Source organism: Medicago sativa, chromosome 8 (assembly GCF_051527215.1).
Source record: "Medicago sativa cultivar Bolivia chromosome 8, Bolivia_mono, whole genome shotgun sequence".
Taxonomy (NCBI): Eukaryota; Viridiplantae; Streptophyta; class Magnoliopsida; order Fabales; family Fabaceae; genus Medicago; species Medicago sativa.
Window position 1 is genome coordinate 5,162,092 of NC_140756.1, and position 16,956 is coordinate 5,179,047.

At 37.8% G+C, this 16,956-nt stretch overlaps 1 protein-coding gene across 1 annotated transcript; it reads right to left on the bottom strand.

Moving 5' to 3' along the window:
• Positions 1-8,048: 8,048 nt before the first annotated feature.
• Positions 8,049-16,642, bottom strand: LOC146896356 (patatin-like protein 2). Its single transcript, XM_085732255.1, has 7 exons — positions 16,413-16,642; positions 15,315-15,511; positions 15,067-15,232; positions 10,211-10,357; positions 9,677-9,967; positions 8,464-8,630; positions 8,049-8,341 (listed from the first exon to the last, which is right to left on the bottom strand). Exons 1-7 carry the CDS (start codon positions 16,587-16,589, stop codon positions 8,236-8,238), a joined length of 1,251 nt encoding a protein of 416 aa, XP_085588381.1. The 5' UTR covers positions 16,590-16,642; the 3' UTR covers positions 8,049-8,235.
• Between the last annotated feature and the right edge of the window lie 314 nt (positions 16,643-16,956).

Below are 16,956 nucleotides of genomic sequence, written 5' to 3' on the forward strand. Positions count from 1 at the left end.
AATTTGTCAAATGCAAGTCTGAATATGGTGTTTATGTGAAGAAAGGAAATGAAGGTAATCAACTTCTTATCTGTCTATATGTTGATGATCTGATAGTAACTGGTAGTGATGAAGCTGAAATAGAAGCATTCAAAACTCAGATGATGAATGAGTTTGAAATGTCAGATTTAGGAAGATTGACATACTTTTTAGGCATGGAATTTACTGAAGATGCAGAGGGTCTGGTGATGCATCAAAGGAAATATGCATCTGACATATTGAAAAGGTTCAATATGAGTGACTGCAATCCATCATCATCACCTGCTGAGACAAATGTAAAGCTTGTGATGAATGAAGATGAAGAACTGGTGGATCCTACATTGTTCAAACAAATTGTAGGGTCATTGAGGTATCTATGCAATAGTAGGCCTGATATTGCATATGCAGTTGGTATAATCAGTAGATTCATGAGTGAACCAAGAGTATCTCATCTTCTAGCAGCCAAAAGGGTGATGAGATACATCAAAGGGACACTGCAGTATGGTATTCTATTTCCAAAGGGCTTGAATGATAGTTCTATGGAACTGATAGCATATTCTGATGCTGACTGGTGTGGAGACAAACAGGATAGAAAGAGCACTTCAGGGTACCTATTCAAGTTCTTAAATGCTCCAATTTCATGGTGTGCTAAGAAGCAACCAATTGTAGCATTGTCAACCTGTGAATCTGAGTACATTGCAGGATGTATGGCAGCATGTCAGGCAGTCTGGCTGGAGAATGTACTCAAGGAAATGGAGATAGAGGTTAGCAGACCTATAGCATTGTTTATAGACAACAAATCTGCTATAAGCTTGGCAAGAAACCCAGTTCTGCATGGGAGAAGCAAGCATATAGAGACTAAGTTTCATTTTCTAAGGGAGCAAGTAAACAAAGGAGCACTGCAGATTGTTCACTGCTCTACTGAGCTGCAGCTTGCAGACATATTCACTAAAGCCTTGAAGGTTGACAGGTTCATCAAGCTCAGAAGCTTGATTGGAATGAAGGAAGTGGAAACTTGAATTAAGGGAGGATGTTAGTTTTGTTACTAATTCAAGTTTAGTTTAGTGGTAATCATGTTTAAATGATTATTCACAGTTTGTTTTAGTTTGTTTTAAAATTTGTTACAAGTTTGTTAGAGTGTAGCCAATAAGAGGTTAGGGTTTGTTACATTGCTTATGCTTTAAGCTACCTAACTAGTTGTGTATATAAGCTACAACTCATTGTACATATTTGATATCATTCAATAAACAACTTTAATTTCATCAATTCATACTCTTTCTCTTCTCTTAATTTCTCTCAAATACCCCATAACCAGAAACTGCTTCTGGTTACTGCTTCTGATAGAAACTGCTTCTGATAGAAAACTGCTTCTGGTTACTGCTTCTGATAGAAACTGCTTCTGATAGAAAACTGCTTCTGGTTTTCTGATTGCTTGTTGAACAAGCTTGCTGCGCTAACAATTTTTTCCCTACTTTTAATAATATATATATATATATATGAGTGGATGACAAAAGATTAAAGTAGGATACCAACTTTATTAGGCACTACTTTTTTTGATGTTATTTTGCACTTGACTTATAAAAAAAATGGAACCAAAAAAATAAAACACTCGGAGACAAATTACTATTTTGGCAGCTTCATTTTTATTTTTATTTTTTTTGAAGAAAGCTTCATTTTTATTTTGAAAACACTATTTTGGCATCTTATGTCATGAATAATTGGCCGATAATATTGTACATCAAAATTATTGACAAATATCTGTTTACTAAATTATTGACAAATATAAAAGTTTATAAATTTATTATGTTATTATTGAGCAACATGTTAATGAAGAAGCAGAAAAACAAAGCACTGGGAGACAAATTACTGTTCCGGCATCTTAATGTTTAAAAATACTATTTTCTTTCGACAGATTTAAGCACTCTGTGACATGAATATTTTTTAGACTAATTGACAGACAGATTATGATTAAAATTGCCTGTATACGTACTGATGACAATTTCATCAGTACAATATTATATCATTACAACATATGATTTAATCATATTTTAAATTAAAAAAAATACAAAATTTACAACTCTTATTTTTGAACACCCCTAAATTTTATACATTCAACTAAGATTTTGTTTTCTTTTTATCTTTCTCTTCTTATTATCATATCCACAACATATTAGATTTATCACCTTACACTATTTTTCAATTACACCACTTTTTTATAACAAAATTATTTGTTTTAGATACTTAACCAATGTACCTGAAACACTCATTAACATTCTCCTTTATTTATATCTCTTTCAATATATAAATGGGTTTTAGGTCTTTATCAATCTTTATCATTCAATTTGCTACAGTTTAGACTTTAGACGGAAGATTATGATATATGTAACCAAAAAACTACTCAGAAGATATATGTCATGACTCCCAAAGATATATGTCATGACTCCCAAATATACATGATTAGTGTGGGACCTCTTTTTTTTTGAAGAAACTAAATTAGCCCACTTCCCAAATATACATGATTAGTGTGGGACCTCTTTTTTTTGAAGAAGCTAAATTAGCCCACTTAAATTGACACTGGAGAGAATCGAACTTGAGACTTCGAGGAGGAGCACACTTCCAGGTCTCAAGCCAATACCACCAAGACAACTCAAGTGGGTTTAGTGTGGGACCTCTTACTTTCATCTTCATGTATTTAGCCAAACTAGTATTTCCACCCGTGCAACGCACGGGCAAACAATAATTTTTCGTGGCTTCAACAAATTATTAATCTAAACAAACCAAAGAGCCGACACCCAACCGCTGCAGTAAGCCCAGCAAACACCTGCAAGCATAAAGAACAACAGGAAAAGCCCGACAGCCACACCGGGAAGGAAGGGGAGATACAACCCCACCCACCCCCGTAAGCAGCCCCAGGAAAGCTACCACCACAAAATCCTACCGACTCATGCACAGGACGAGCTGCACCTCCCACTCATAGAGAGAACAGGGACTAGCAGGGCACATAGCCAGGAACCACTTCCAAGCTAAGAGTTTAACTCTATCCACCACTGGCTCCTCTCGGAGTAAACCACCTGCAAAGATAAGGTCGTTCCGGGACGCCCAAATGGTCCAAATAACAGCATGTCAAACAAGAAGCAAACCTAGCCTAACTTTCCTCCCCACTCCTAACCCCGTAAAAGCCTGGAACTGTTGGGCAAGCCCGAGAGGCATAACAAACTCCCAACCCAGCCACCTAGACACCTGATACCAAACCGGAAAGAAGGAATGACAAGAAAGGAATAAGTGCACCGAGGACTCAGATGGACCATCGCAAAAAACACACCTCATTCCATCGGTAGGAAGCGGCACCCCGCGCCTGATAAGATTGCTACGCGAAGGGACCCTATCAAGGAGGAGCTGCCACGAGAAAACAATCACTTTTGACGGAGCCCAAGAATTCCAAACTGAGGAGGCTGCCTGCAAAACCACCCCCTCAGGGTGCCTGCAGCCGGCAGGCCCTTGATAAGATTGGAGTAGGCCGACTTCACAGAGTACCGACCATCGGGGCTGATGGTCCAAGCCCACCTATCCTCCCTCACAAACCTAATAGGCCTATTCGAAACCAAAAGGAGCTCGGCAAGAAGGTCAGATTCCCAGACGAAAAGAGGTCTCCTCTAGGAGAGGTCCCAAACCCAGGCTCCCCCTTCCCAGTGCCCTAACTCCCCAACTCTCCCATCCACCTGAAGGGATAGGTGATACATACTAAACCTAACTCTAAGAATAGTCGGTCCACACCACGGATCGTGCCAAAAATGAGTCGATAGGCCATCCCCAACCACCCTCGCCACCCCATCAGAGAACCAATCACTGGTCGCCTCTTTATCACCACCCAAAAGGGAAATATTGGACCACCACGATGACACACCACGGAGGCCAGAGGGCCTTCCACCAAGATGGGGGGAAGGATAACAAACCCCATAGCGGGCAGTAAGGATATCACGCCACAAACCACCCTCCCCTAAAAGGTAGCGCCACCACCACTTCCCCAAAAGAGCAAGGTTAACTTGACGGAGGTCCCTAACACCCAAACCCCCCTCACGCTTAGGCTTGCACACAACCGCTGAAGAAACCCAAGGGATACTCCTACTCCGTTTATCCCCTCCCCAAAGGAACTCCCTCTGAAGGCGAACAATCTTCTTCCAGACTGTAACAGGCATCTTCATGACAGACATATAAAAGATAGGGATCACATTAAGGACTGAATTAAGGAGGATAACTCTACCACCAAGGCTAACATATTTATTCCCCCAGGATCTCAGCCTATTGGTGAGCAGCTGAAGGAGCGGTTGCCAGGTCTTCTCAAGCTGAGGGTTCGCACCAACGGGTAACCCGAGATACAAAAAAGGAACACAACCAACTCTACAGTAGAGAAAGCGCTCAGCCAAACCGTGGAACTCATTCCCGACATTCACCCCCATCACAGAACTCTTGGAGAAATTAACCTTAAGACCCGAAGCAAGCTCAAAACAACGAAGGATAGTTTTAAGAGACCACAAATTTGGCATAGTGGCTTCCCCTAGGAATAAGGTATCATCCACATACTGAAGATGAGATACAGACAGGCCCGAGTTCCCCACCTTAAAACCATGATAAAGGCCACGTGCTTCGGCCGAGCGAACCAAACCACTTAGGCCCTCAACCACCAACAAAAAAAGAAACGGGGCCAGGGGATCCCCTTCCTTCAACCCTCTCTGAATATTAACCTCCTCCGTCGGACACCCATTAGCCAAAACCGACAGATTACCACAACAGACACAGGCACGAATCCAACTACACCACTTAACACTAAAACCTAACCTTCTCATCATATAATCAAGGAAGCTCCAACTGACGGAATCATAGGCCTTTTCAAAATCCACTTTGAAAATGATACACTCTTTTCTCGCCTTCCTCGCAAAGTCAATAATCTCATTAACCGCTACTACCTCATCCACCAATTGGCGACCTTTAATAAAAGCAGATTGGTTCGAAGAGATGAGCTTATCCATAACAGGAGCGAGCCTACCCGCCAACACCTTAGCCACCAACTTATAAAGAGACCCCAAAAGGGAGATGGGACGAAAATCACCAAGACTAGAAGGGGAATGCACTTTTGGGATAAGGGTGACTAAGTAGGAGGAGAAGCTACGCGGGAGGGTCGCCGAATGATAAAATTGGTCGAACATCATAGTGACTTCCCCCTTCAAAAGGTCCCAAAATCTCTTATAGAAAGCAAAGTTAAAAACGTCCGGGCCAGGGAATTTCGACCCATCCGAGGTTAGGACCACCCCTCTAATCTCCTCTTCCCCAAACGGGGCAGTCAGACCAGCTGAATCCACCTCCGAGATACTATTAAGAGGCACCCCATCAAGGGTAGGACGGTCCACCTCAAGATCAGAAAAATGACACTTAAAGAAATCCAACACCTCAGCACGAATCTCATGGACACTCTCCACCCATCTGTCCCCCACTCTAAGAGCAAGAATAGAATTTCTCCGCTTTCGCATCTTAATACTAGCATGAAAGAATCCAGAGTTCACATCCCCCTCACGGAGCCACTTCGTTCTAGATTGTTTAAACAATTGGGTCTCTTTAGCTCTCAAGAGATCCCAAAGATCATGGAAACCTTTAATGTGTGCCTCCATCTCATTAGGCGTCAACACAACTGTTTCCGCCTTAAGATCCAGAATCTTCAGGGTATCCACAAGCGCCCCAATCCGATCATCCAACCTACCAAAAGTCTGAGCATGCCAACCCTTAAGGTCAGCTTTGAGGGTCTTGAGTTTAGCCGATAGCCTAACGGCCATCCACTCTGTCGGTCTAGAGCGAGACCAACTGAGGTTAACAACCTCCTCAATTTGGCAATGGGTTAACCAGAAATTATTGAACCTAAAACATCTCTAGCAAGAGCCCATTGGGTCACCTCCCCTAGAGGTTAGACCACCCATCAGATAGGAGAAAGCAGTCCAGCCTACTTAAAGCACCCCCGTTTGGTTGACACCAGGTAAAGCGTCTACCAAGAAGTGGGAAATCAAACAACCCCATACTATCAACGAAGGCTGAGAAGAGACGAATCTCACTACCCGACAAGTTACCACTGCCGAAAGGGGTACCCCTTCTTTCCGAATCATGGAGGACCGAATTAAAATCTTGGGGTGTTTAACTAGATCCTACGCCCAAGACTTGAATTTTTTAATCATAATTCTAATGAAACATGATATTTGTATAATCATTTTGTGACAACTTTTTCTCTTATATGTACATTATGTTTATACTTTATCTCTCTATTGTTTTGGTTTTTGTGTCAATACCTACTTTTCTTTGTAAATTTTTTGTTGTATCAAAAGTTGTCACACGGATTTGATCAAACTCTATTTTATTTCCTACAATCGCTCAATAACATCAAATTATGCAACAATCCTTTCAAAAAAAAATCAAATTCTGCAACAACAAAAAAAAAATTAATAAAGTTGATGTGTGTTGTGTGTTTGAAGATGATTAAAATGGGTTTATTTTTAAGCATGAATTGTGTGTCTAGAAACCCAGAAAACCCCATAAGTAGTGTTAAAAATCAAACTCCAATTTCACCATCTTAAATACAATTCAAAAAACCATAATTTCATTTTCCCCAATTTCACAGTGGATTATAGGTAGGGTGGTGATCATAAATAAGCCCTATGAGAATATTATAAATCCAAAAAAAATGAAAAAAGAGTTTTAGGAAGAAAAAAAAGGTTATGAGATGTTGAGAGAAGAAACGTAAATTAGGAACGGATGAAGATGAGTGGATGTCCATTTGTACCTAGATTTTTATTAATTGAAAATTGAGCAAAATTTGCCTAAAAATCAGTCATCCGGGAGGGTGTTTGAAAACTTTGAAACACTAAAATAACATAACTGGTCTTTTTGCTCGTTATTCTGTCATAAACAACAATCATACACATATAATAGGGGTAATAATTGAATTTTGGAGGCGCAAAAGATATTGAGGGTGTCTAAAAAGAAATTCTCAAACAATCCTATATATTATTAAAAAAAAGTGTTTTTTCATAATAAAAAAAGTTTTGTTTTACGTATACAAGTGTCTTATTGTGATGTCAAGAATTGTGTTTATACAGCACAATTTTTTTTTTTCTTCGAATCATCAACATTCAATTGAAAACGCTAAACCATGTAAACAATAGTTAACAGAGACAACATCAACAACAATACAAGAAAGAAGGCAAGGCATAAAACCTCCCACATCCAAAACATATTACTCAATTGTAAGTAAAACTATTGACCCTAAAAACCAGAAAATAACCGGGCTAAGAAGTTGCTGCTATGCTCCCCAATCCACAAAAACCCCACAAAACAAATAGCATGAAACGCACACAAACAAAACCTCCCAAGACAAAAAAACAATAAGGCGACCAAAACAATATATAGCAGAAGTAGTAGCCAGAAATCCTATGCGACCAGAAATTCAAAACATGATCATATACCCTACATCCCTCACCTCCGGCACAAACAGTCACCACGGTTCCAACACCACTCGTAAAATGGCAAGAAGGGTTCTTCAATCTAAGTAACTTTTGAAAAAATTAACCTTGAATCCCAACACCATTTCGAAAACTCTAAGCAACGCCTTCAAAGTCTAAAGATTCTCCACCATCGCTTCACCAATACAAAGAGTCTCATAGACATATTGAATAACCAAACCTTCCCGGCCAACCCCAAAGCCCTTAAACAAGTTAAGATTCACGACATTCAACATCAATCCATTAAAACCTTCCACTATCAAAAGAAACAAAAGTGGATATATAGGGTCCCCTTTATTTAGACCCATTTGGATGTTCAATTCCTCGGTAGGACTCCCAATAACAAGAATGGACATGCTCATGGGTAATTTAGTTTAGAATCATACGAAAAGCACATAAAGCACATAAGAAGATACACATGTATATTTGCCTATTAAAAATATTAATTTAAATATAAAAATAAAGGAACAATTCAATAAAAGGCACACAAGATAACGGAAAGGACCAAATTCTTCTTTATTATAAGCAAAGGTATTACAAGGAATACAAAATGCAGCTCAATCCTTTATTCTAGTACAAAATCACACCCACACACAAATAACAATCTAGACTGAATACATTTGACAGGAAAACAAACAAACTAGAAACACTTAATTTTGCAGCAATATTCACTTGGAAATTATTCCATTTCAACCATACGGGAAGGGGGTGGAGTTGGCCCCCTTTTTTCCATCGATTTCATTTTCAAACGCAGCTCCTTCTCCTTGATAAGAATATCAGCCAACCTTCATAAATCATAATCATAACGTAATTAGCATTTCATATTTATTTAGGAGATGACGAACCCTAGAATAATTCTATATTAAGCATGCATAACTATATAAAAATGTTACAAGAGTGCACAAACCTTTTAAGAGCCTCATCGTTTGAACCCTCACTTGGTTTTTCGTATGGGACAAAAGAGGTAACATTTTGTATCTTCACCGGTTGTTTCAACAAGTCTTCTCCTGCCTTTACAAGTTTTTGCATGCCTTCTTCGGTAACATTGACAATAAATGGATTCAAGTTATACTCCTGCACATTATACCCGGACGTTACATGTTTCATTCAATGAAATGATAAAATAAAATAAAATCATAAAAAAAAAAAAATTTATTAGAACTAATAATAATCTTGATTTTCTGATTATATTGTTTTGGTATCCTCTATATTCTCAAAATGAATGCAGCTTATAATCATTAAAATCCTCACATCACTAAAAGTGATTTTAGAATTATAAAAAGTACTATATATATATATATATATATATATATATATATATATAAAAGTATCATTTAAATTAAATGAAAATGACTTTTAGAATACTTTTTGGATGTTAATTCTTATTTTATTTTATTTTTTAGGGATTTGCTCTTCTAACATGAAGAAAAATATTTTAAATCCCTCAAAAAGGACAATTATGAAATGGTCGTTAGTACTACTATAATTATTAAAGTACTCCCTTCGTTTTAAAATGAATGTCGTTTAAGGTTTTTACACACATATTAAAAAATGCATTAATTAAAAGAAAGAGAGATGTTATTTTACCAAATTATCCTAATCAACTATTAGCTTGTTTTTCGTTAAAGAAAACACAATACTTTGGAAGTAGTGTATATAGTATTAATTGAAGGGTACAATTGTAAATAAAAAGTTATTATTGTATTAGAAACTGAAAATGACATTCATTTTGAAACAATTTTTTTTTTTTGCTAAAACAACTCTCATTTTAAAATGGAGGGAGTAATAATGATATTTCTCTTCCTCAAATTTTTAAGAGAAATTGTGAAGAACAAATTCCTCATTGCGAGAAATGTTTTCAACACACTCTCTTTGATTAGTTAAAATTCACATGAGACCTGCAAAATTTATATGGGACCCACATAATTTGGTGGGACTCATGTGAATTTTAATCAATTAAAGAGTGTGTGTTAAAATGTGTGTTGCTACCATTCCTTATTACTCAAAAAGTTAGATGAAACAATTAAAAATTAAAAAATAACAATTCTAATCTTTTTTTAAAAGTACAGTTTTTTAAACAAAAAAAAAAAAAAAAACTCTAGATGCAACCATTTATCTACCTCAACTCGAAGGTAATAGTTGTGTGAAGAAGGGAGGTCTGGGAACACTGATCCTAGGTGATATTCATGTATGTCTGCAGCAGCACTAGCAAGATCCAAAGGAAGAACGTTGCGCATCCAATAATTATACGAGAAGGAACTTGCAATAGAAGCAAGAGTCCCTGGAATCTTGTTTCTTCCACATCCTAATGACAACAACACGATTCTGGTAGGTTCGTTTGGATTCACAGGAATGAAATTAGGATTCTTCTCATTCAATTGTTGTATCACTTCACTTACTGCAACCAATGCCTGAATTACATACAATTTTTATCACGTACGTGAAACTTCATGTGTAACATAACATGACTAATGATATATTAAATACATAACTAGTTGTGGGTGATTCTAAATCTCGTACTTGTAAAAAGATACTAGCTGGCATATTTAATTAAAATATTATTAATACCGATCTTATTTTAGAGCTCACATAGATCACAATAAGTGTTGGATATATAGACCTTAAATATTAGGTAAAGACATATACGTGCTTACCGGACTGCCTGCAGCTATACCTCCATCAACTAAATTGAATGCCCTTTTACCATTCCAAAAGCCATGAGGTGGTAGTAGAGTTGGTGCAGCTGAAGTCCCAATGGCTATATCCGACAATTTTGCATCTAGGCTGGGAACTTCCTCCACCTGCATGAACAATGGTAAATAAATAGAACATATTTGTTTTTTTAGGAGGGTTGGTAATGGTTCATCAACGAGTTTTTGGAATGTGGCGTGGAGAGGGGCATCATTGTTTCGAGTCAAATATCCTAGATTATATTCCATTTCAAACCAACAAGAGGCGTGTGTTAGGGAGGTAGGAGGTAGTGGGGAGTGGTTGTTTGAGTGGAGACGCCATTTCTTTCAATGGGAGGAACAATTGTTTAATATGTTGAAAGAAGAGCTGGAGGGTTTTGTTTGGCACCCGGGAGAGGAAGATAGGTGGCGATGGAAGCTTACGGAGGATGGGGTGTTTTCTGTGAAATCAACTTATGAGAAATTGTTAGATTTAGTCATAGCGGAGGATAGGTTGCAGGAGGATGAGAAGATGGTGTTTGAAGGGATTTGGAAGAGTGCGGCTCCTTTGAAGGTTATTGTGTTCTCGTGGAAAGCCCTCCTCAATCGTATTCCAACCAAATCCAACCCTCGGATTAGGAATGTGATTCCGGTGGAAGCATCTGCTCTTTGTGTCGGGTGCGGGAGAGTGGAGGAGACATCAGTGCATTTATTCCTTCATTGTGACCTGGCTGTTGGGGTGTGGTGGAGAGTGATGAGGTGGTGGAATTTTCCAATGGTGATGCCGCCTAATCTTTTTGTCCACTGGGCCTGTTGGAATGGGGTGGAGAGTAGGAAGAAGCTTAAGAAGGTGTTGAGGCTGGTGTGGCATGCAACGATTTGGGTTTTGTGGAGGGCTCGGAATAACAGCATTTTCAATAATGGGATCGGGTGTAGCGAAGATTTGGCCGAGGAGATTAAGGTGTTGTATTGGCGTTGGGCAATGCATAGGGTGCATATGTATCCCTGTTTGTTCTACGAATGGTCGTGGAATCCTAGAGACTGCAGTCTTCGCTAGTTGACTTTGGTTGTGGGTGCCTGGTTTCTTTTCCTTTGTTGTTTGCTGTGCTGGTCCAGGTCTGCTGTGGTGGGATGGCTGACTGCTGTTCTGCTGCTGTAGTGTGCTGTTTTTCAGGGTGGGAGCTGTTAGGATTGCGGCTGCTGCATTTTTAGGGGTCTGCTGTTGTTGTTGGCCGGTTGTTTGCTGCTGCAGGTTTCAGGTTTGCTTCTGTTGGTTTGCTGGACAGTTCTGTTGATGCTGCTATTCTGTGCTTCTTTCTGGCTGCGTGAGTCTTGGCCGGTCTTGGGATTGCTGTCCTGTTTCTTCCCTCCATTGCGCGCTGTTTGTTGGGTTGGTTTGAGGATGGCAGGGAAGGCGCTTTAGCCTGTTGTTTCAAGCTCTGCGGGCCTCTCTCTGTCGTGCTGATTGTTTGTGCTTGCTGGGATGTTTTTTGGTGGGTTTTTGGTTGAAGGGTTTGGGTTCCTGTGGTTTTTTAGCAGGTGTTTAGGCAGCTCTTTAGTAGGTTTCGGCTGTCAGTGGTGTTGACGCTGGGGTATGCATGTGGTTTGTCTTATGTATATGCCTGCGTCATTACTCTTTTGGTTTGTTCCTTGGTTTTTGGGTGGTTTTTAAGGGGTTTTTGTTCGAGCCGGAGTTTGTGTGGCAACCGATTTCCCCTTGTAAGTTTTTTTCCCACCCGAGATTATTAGTGCTTCTTGCACGGGCTTGTTGGTTAATAATATTTTGCCGATTCAAAAAAAAAAAGAACATATTTCTTTTTGCAAATATACTTGTTAAGAGTCCCACATCGGTTAGGAGTTGGCCTGACAATTTGTTTATAAGTGGGGGCAATCCTCACCTCACAAGCCGGTTTTGTGGGGTTGTGTTAGGCCCAACCACGATTTCTAATATGGTATCAGAGCCTCTTCACGATTCTTTGGGCCACCTGTTATCAGGTTTCCGTTATCATCGGGCCACCCGTCATTTATGTTCACGCTTCAGATGTGTAATCCTGAGCGTGAGGGGGTGTGTTAAGAGTCCCACATCGGTTAGGAGTTGGCCTGACAATTTGTTTATAAGTGGGGGCAATCCTCACCTCACAAGCCGGTTTTGTGGGGTTGTGTTAGGCCCAACCACGATTTCTAATATGGTACCATGTTATGAAACATGGTATCCATGGATGAAGGAAAGAAAAGCTTATGGAATTGTTCTATTGATAGTGAAATGTAATATTACAAAATGAGAAAGTTAGTTACAATGTAACACCTTAAGCCTATATATAGGCACTAACTAACTAGTCTCTAATAGTCCCCCTCAAGTTGGAAGTTGTTCAAAACACTTCCAACTTGAAATGAGAAAATACAAGGAAAGATGCCGGGAATACATCGGCTAAAAAAAACAAAGCCATTAAACAAGTGCTTATCCAACAAGAAGCAACCACAACTCAAGGTTGAACCAATTGAAGGAATAAGCATCCAAGCAACGCTTAACCACCATCCGGTAGAAGCCAATACCAACAAAGCCAATTAAGGCACAACGCTTAACCATCAAGAGTTCTCAAGAACTCAAGATAGAAGCACAAGACAAGAAGAACAAGGATATCCAAAATCAATGATGATATCCAAAAAGGAAGTGCAAGGAAGGGCCATAGTCTACAATGGAAGGAGGTCATATACAAGACCAAGGTTCCAAAGATAAAAGTGATGCCCTTCAATGCCGAGCCGAGACGAGAAAAAAAACAAATGCAAGGAAGAGTCATAGTCAACAATGGAAGGAGGTCATATGTTGAACAAACTTCACACCAAAAGTACCATGAAGCAACAAGACCAAGGTTCCAAAGATAAAAGTGATGCCCTCCGATGCCGAGCCGAGACAAGAAAAACCAAAAGCAAGCCAATAGAGATGCATAGCCATGTGATATGTCTTCAAACCATAGAAAACAAATCCATGTTGATGCAACTTCAAGCCATCGGCCAACAAATCAATGCTTCAAACACTAAAGCTTAAGGAAGAATCCAAAGAAAAAGGTCTTCAATTGTCACAAGAGTGGACAAAACAGAAGAAAACAATAGGCAAATTCCATACTTCGATACCAAACCACTATATCAAGGCCAAACCAAGACAAGTCTTGAAGCATGAAGTATATACCAAAAGCAATTCCAATCTGAATGTGCAATCTCAGGAAACGAAAAGAATATGCCAAAACCAATTATAACCAAATAAAATCTAGGACAAACAACCAAGCTGACACAACATTGCAGCAACAAACAACATTCTCATAGCTCACCATATGCCATAATCAAGATCACAAGATAACAAGAAGTAGGCACTGTTGCAGACCATTGGAAAATAGGCAGATCCAACCACAAAACCAGCATGGTAGATTACAACCTAATTATGCATCCAGAAGCAATCAATAACCCAATCCCATGCTTCAAACACCAAACCATTCACAAACTAAAAGGAAATGCTTCATATATGAATAAAACCAACCAACATTCACTCATTCTCATGATAGAATATTATCCAATTCCAAATTATCATAATATGTAACCACAGATAACGAGTAAGCAACAGATTCACCACAAAACCTTATGTAAGATCTCTGAAAATGAGGACAGTGACAATAAATCCTTGCTCTCCTAAATAATGCACCCAAGGTGAAGATGAATACGCATCACAAATAAATTCGAGCAACTTTCATCTCAAGATCTTGAGCCATCTTCAACAAAATCTACCCCAAAGTCTGGAAGAAATGAACACAATCCAAATACGAATATCAGGCAAAGCCATGACAATTCACAACTTAGCACATAAAGAGTTTTCTGAGCACAACATCCTTGCTTCAGTGCCATTCCATTAACAAAGTATCGCCAAATCAAACATAGAGATTTCAGCAGAGGAGTTTCTTCAACAGCTTTGGAAGCAATAGGCTATGCTCAATCCCACAATGTCAGTTGAACCAAGAACTATTGCTATCAAACTGAACAAACACCAATATGTTTTCAGTGTGGAATTTCCACAAACACCTTGTGAGCACACTAGTTATAGGTTGCAATAACTAAATCACAACCTAAAAAACTCAATGCACGATGAAGTTGAATCTAAAACACAAGAGGATTATGAAAGGGCAATCGCATAACATCAGCGAAAAAGACTTGGACATAGAAGAAATCAACCGAAGTCGAAAATTAAAACCAAATTGTAGAACTAAATCAGAGTTACGATCACAAGAACAAGAACAAACTAAATCACAAAATTGCAAGATTCATAAACTGGAAATATTGGTCAATCAAGACACTAGAATCGCACAAAGAATTGAAGCAGAAATCAAACAGAAATTTGAAGATTAGAAATTGGAAAGACAACACAAACGAAATTGTGATGAATCACAAACTGAGAAGGATGAACGAACAAAGATGACGCGAAAGAAATTGGAGTACGATTAAAAAAAAACTAATCGATCAAACAAAACAAGAAAATGAACTGAATTTGAAGAAGATTATTTTTGGATTTTCTCTGGAAAACGAAAGAGAAACAGAGTTATGAATGAGAAAGGAATGAGATGAGAAAATTAGATTTTCTCTAGAAAATGCAGCGGTAAATATTATTCAAGGTGGATACCAATCTTGCTCTGATACCATGTTATGAAACATGGTATCCATGGATGAAGGAAAGAAAAGCTTATGGAATTGTTCTATTGATAGTGAAATGTAATATTACAAAATGAGAAAGTTAGTTACAATGTAACACCTTAAGCCTATATATAGGCACTAACTAACTAGTCTCTAATAATACTGACCTTAAAGCTTGAGAAAATGACCGGGTGAACTTTCAGGATGTCGAAGGTTGGGATTACAACATTGGTCAATGTATCATGCAATCGTGTTTCTTGCAATATCTCACGTGCTTTATCATGTAAGAACTTGCCATCAAACTTGGGACGCCGTGAATTATGATCCCAACCACTACAAAATTTAGATAATTAAACATCAAAACTACAATGATCTAATATAAATACAATTGTATTATTTCTTATGAAATGCTTACATAGCAGAAGTTTGGTTAAATATGGAAGGACCAAAGTCCAAGTAGAATTGTAAGATTTGATCAGCATTAAATGCAGGACGAGAAGTATCATTCACGTTAGGAGCAGCAAGCATAGCAGCAATGAGTCCTCCAGTACTTGTCCCTGCTATCACATCAAAATAATCTGCCAGTGCTGCATTTTCATCTTTTGACACATTCTGAACGATAAGCCAAAGAAGAAAATGTTAATATAATTTAGGAAGCTCGTTTTTCATAAAATGATTCAGAAATTTCTTTCTTCTAGGATACGGTAACCGCTAATAAATAGACCAATGTTGAGTGTAGATATAAGAGGGTTCAAGCACATATGTGCATCCAAAAATCTATCAAATAGGAGAGGTTAATTCAATCCCTATATTGTTATCATTAATCTAACTCTAATGTCATTTTAAGTGACACGAATCTCACTCTAAAAATTATTTCATTACATGAGAGTGTATAAGTGTGTGCGCGCGCACACATATATGAGTCTAACGGTTTAATTAGTACACATGCACCATCTCTAATTTATATTTGTAATATGATTATTCTTATTTTAAAATTTGTATAAACGAGCAACATGATTGGCACACTCCCATACACGCGCATACACACTCATATCATGAACCTCACATGCTTATAAAAAATGGTAAACCAAAAATAAAAAATAAAATTAATTAAGGCAATGTTATATGTGAAAAAGGAGTTGATGTTTTAGATGAACTAGTGGAAATACAAACACTTATGTGTTTGTCTATCTGTTTTTCTATTGTGTGTCCTTAATTACTTAATTGTATATATATAAAAAGAGATATCAAATTTTGCATAAATTATGATCAAATATTTTTAACAAATAAGATTAAAATAAGTTTTTTTAATAATGTCCAATATTTTTCTTATTGTAGTAGATTAGTTCTTATTTTAATGGAATTAACCTATTTTTTAATTAATAATTTAAATAATATTATGAAAAGAATAAAATAGTTTAGATGAAAAGTAAAAATAAAAATAAAAAAGAAAAAAAATCACACCATAATCATGCATCATCTTTACATATAAGTATAGATAAGTAGCATTGACCTTAAGAATTTGTTCCAAACGTTGAAGAACTACACTGGGAATAATCCCTTTAATACCACCTCCATCAATGCTGAGAATGGTTATTGAGTTTCCATAGGCAGGAGGTGGTAGCTTTGTATTGAATCCACCAATAATCTGACTAGCAAAAACAAACACAAATAAAAGAAAAGTTCTCATTATATATATTATGTACTAGTTAATGCTTCAAGAGAACACAATTGGAAGGGCTTGCATTCTTCCTTCCAAATGTTAAGAGTATTTATAGGCATACATGAGGTCCATGATAAAAATATCAAAATTAAGCAATTGGCCCAAAATTTTGACAAATGCTAATTATTGCTTGTATAGGATCACGTGAATAATATTTAAATACAACGTGCATGTGTTTTTTATATTTTCTTAGCCATTGAAAGACAATAACGTGCATGCGTTTATTTGTGTTGATAAAATACGATGTGCATTTGTTGCATGTATTATACTATGCTATATAGGACTATGATATCATTCTGTCATCAATCTTAGGGTTGACTTAATGTTTGAAGTT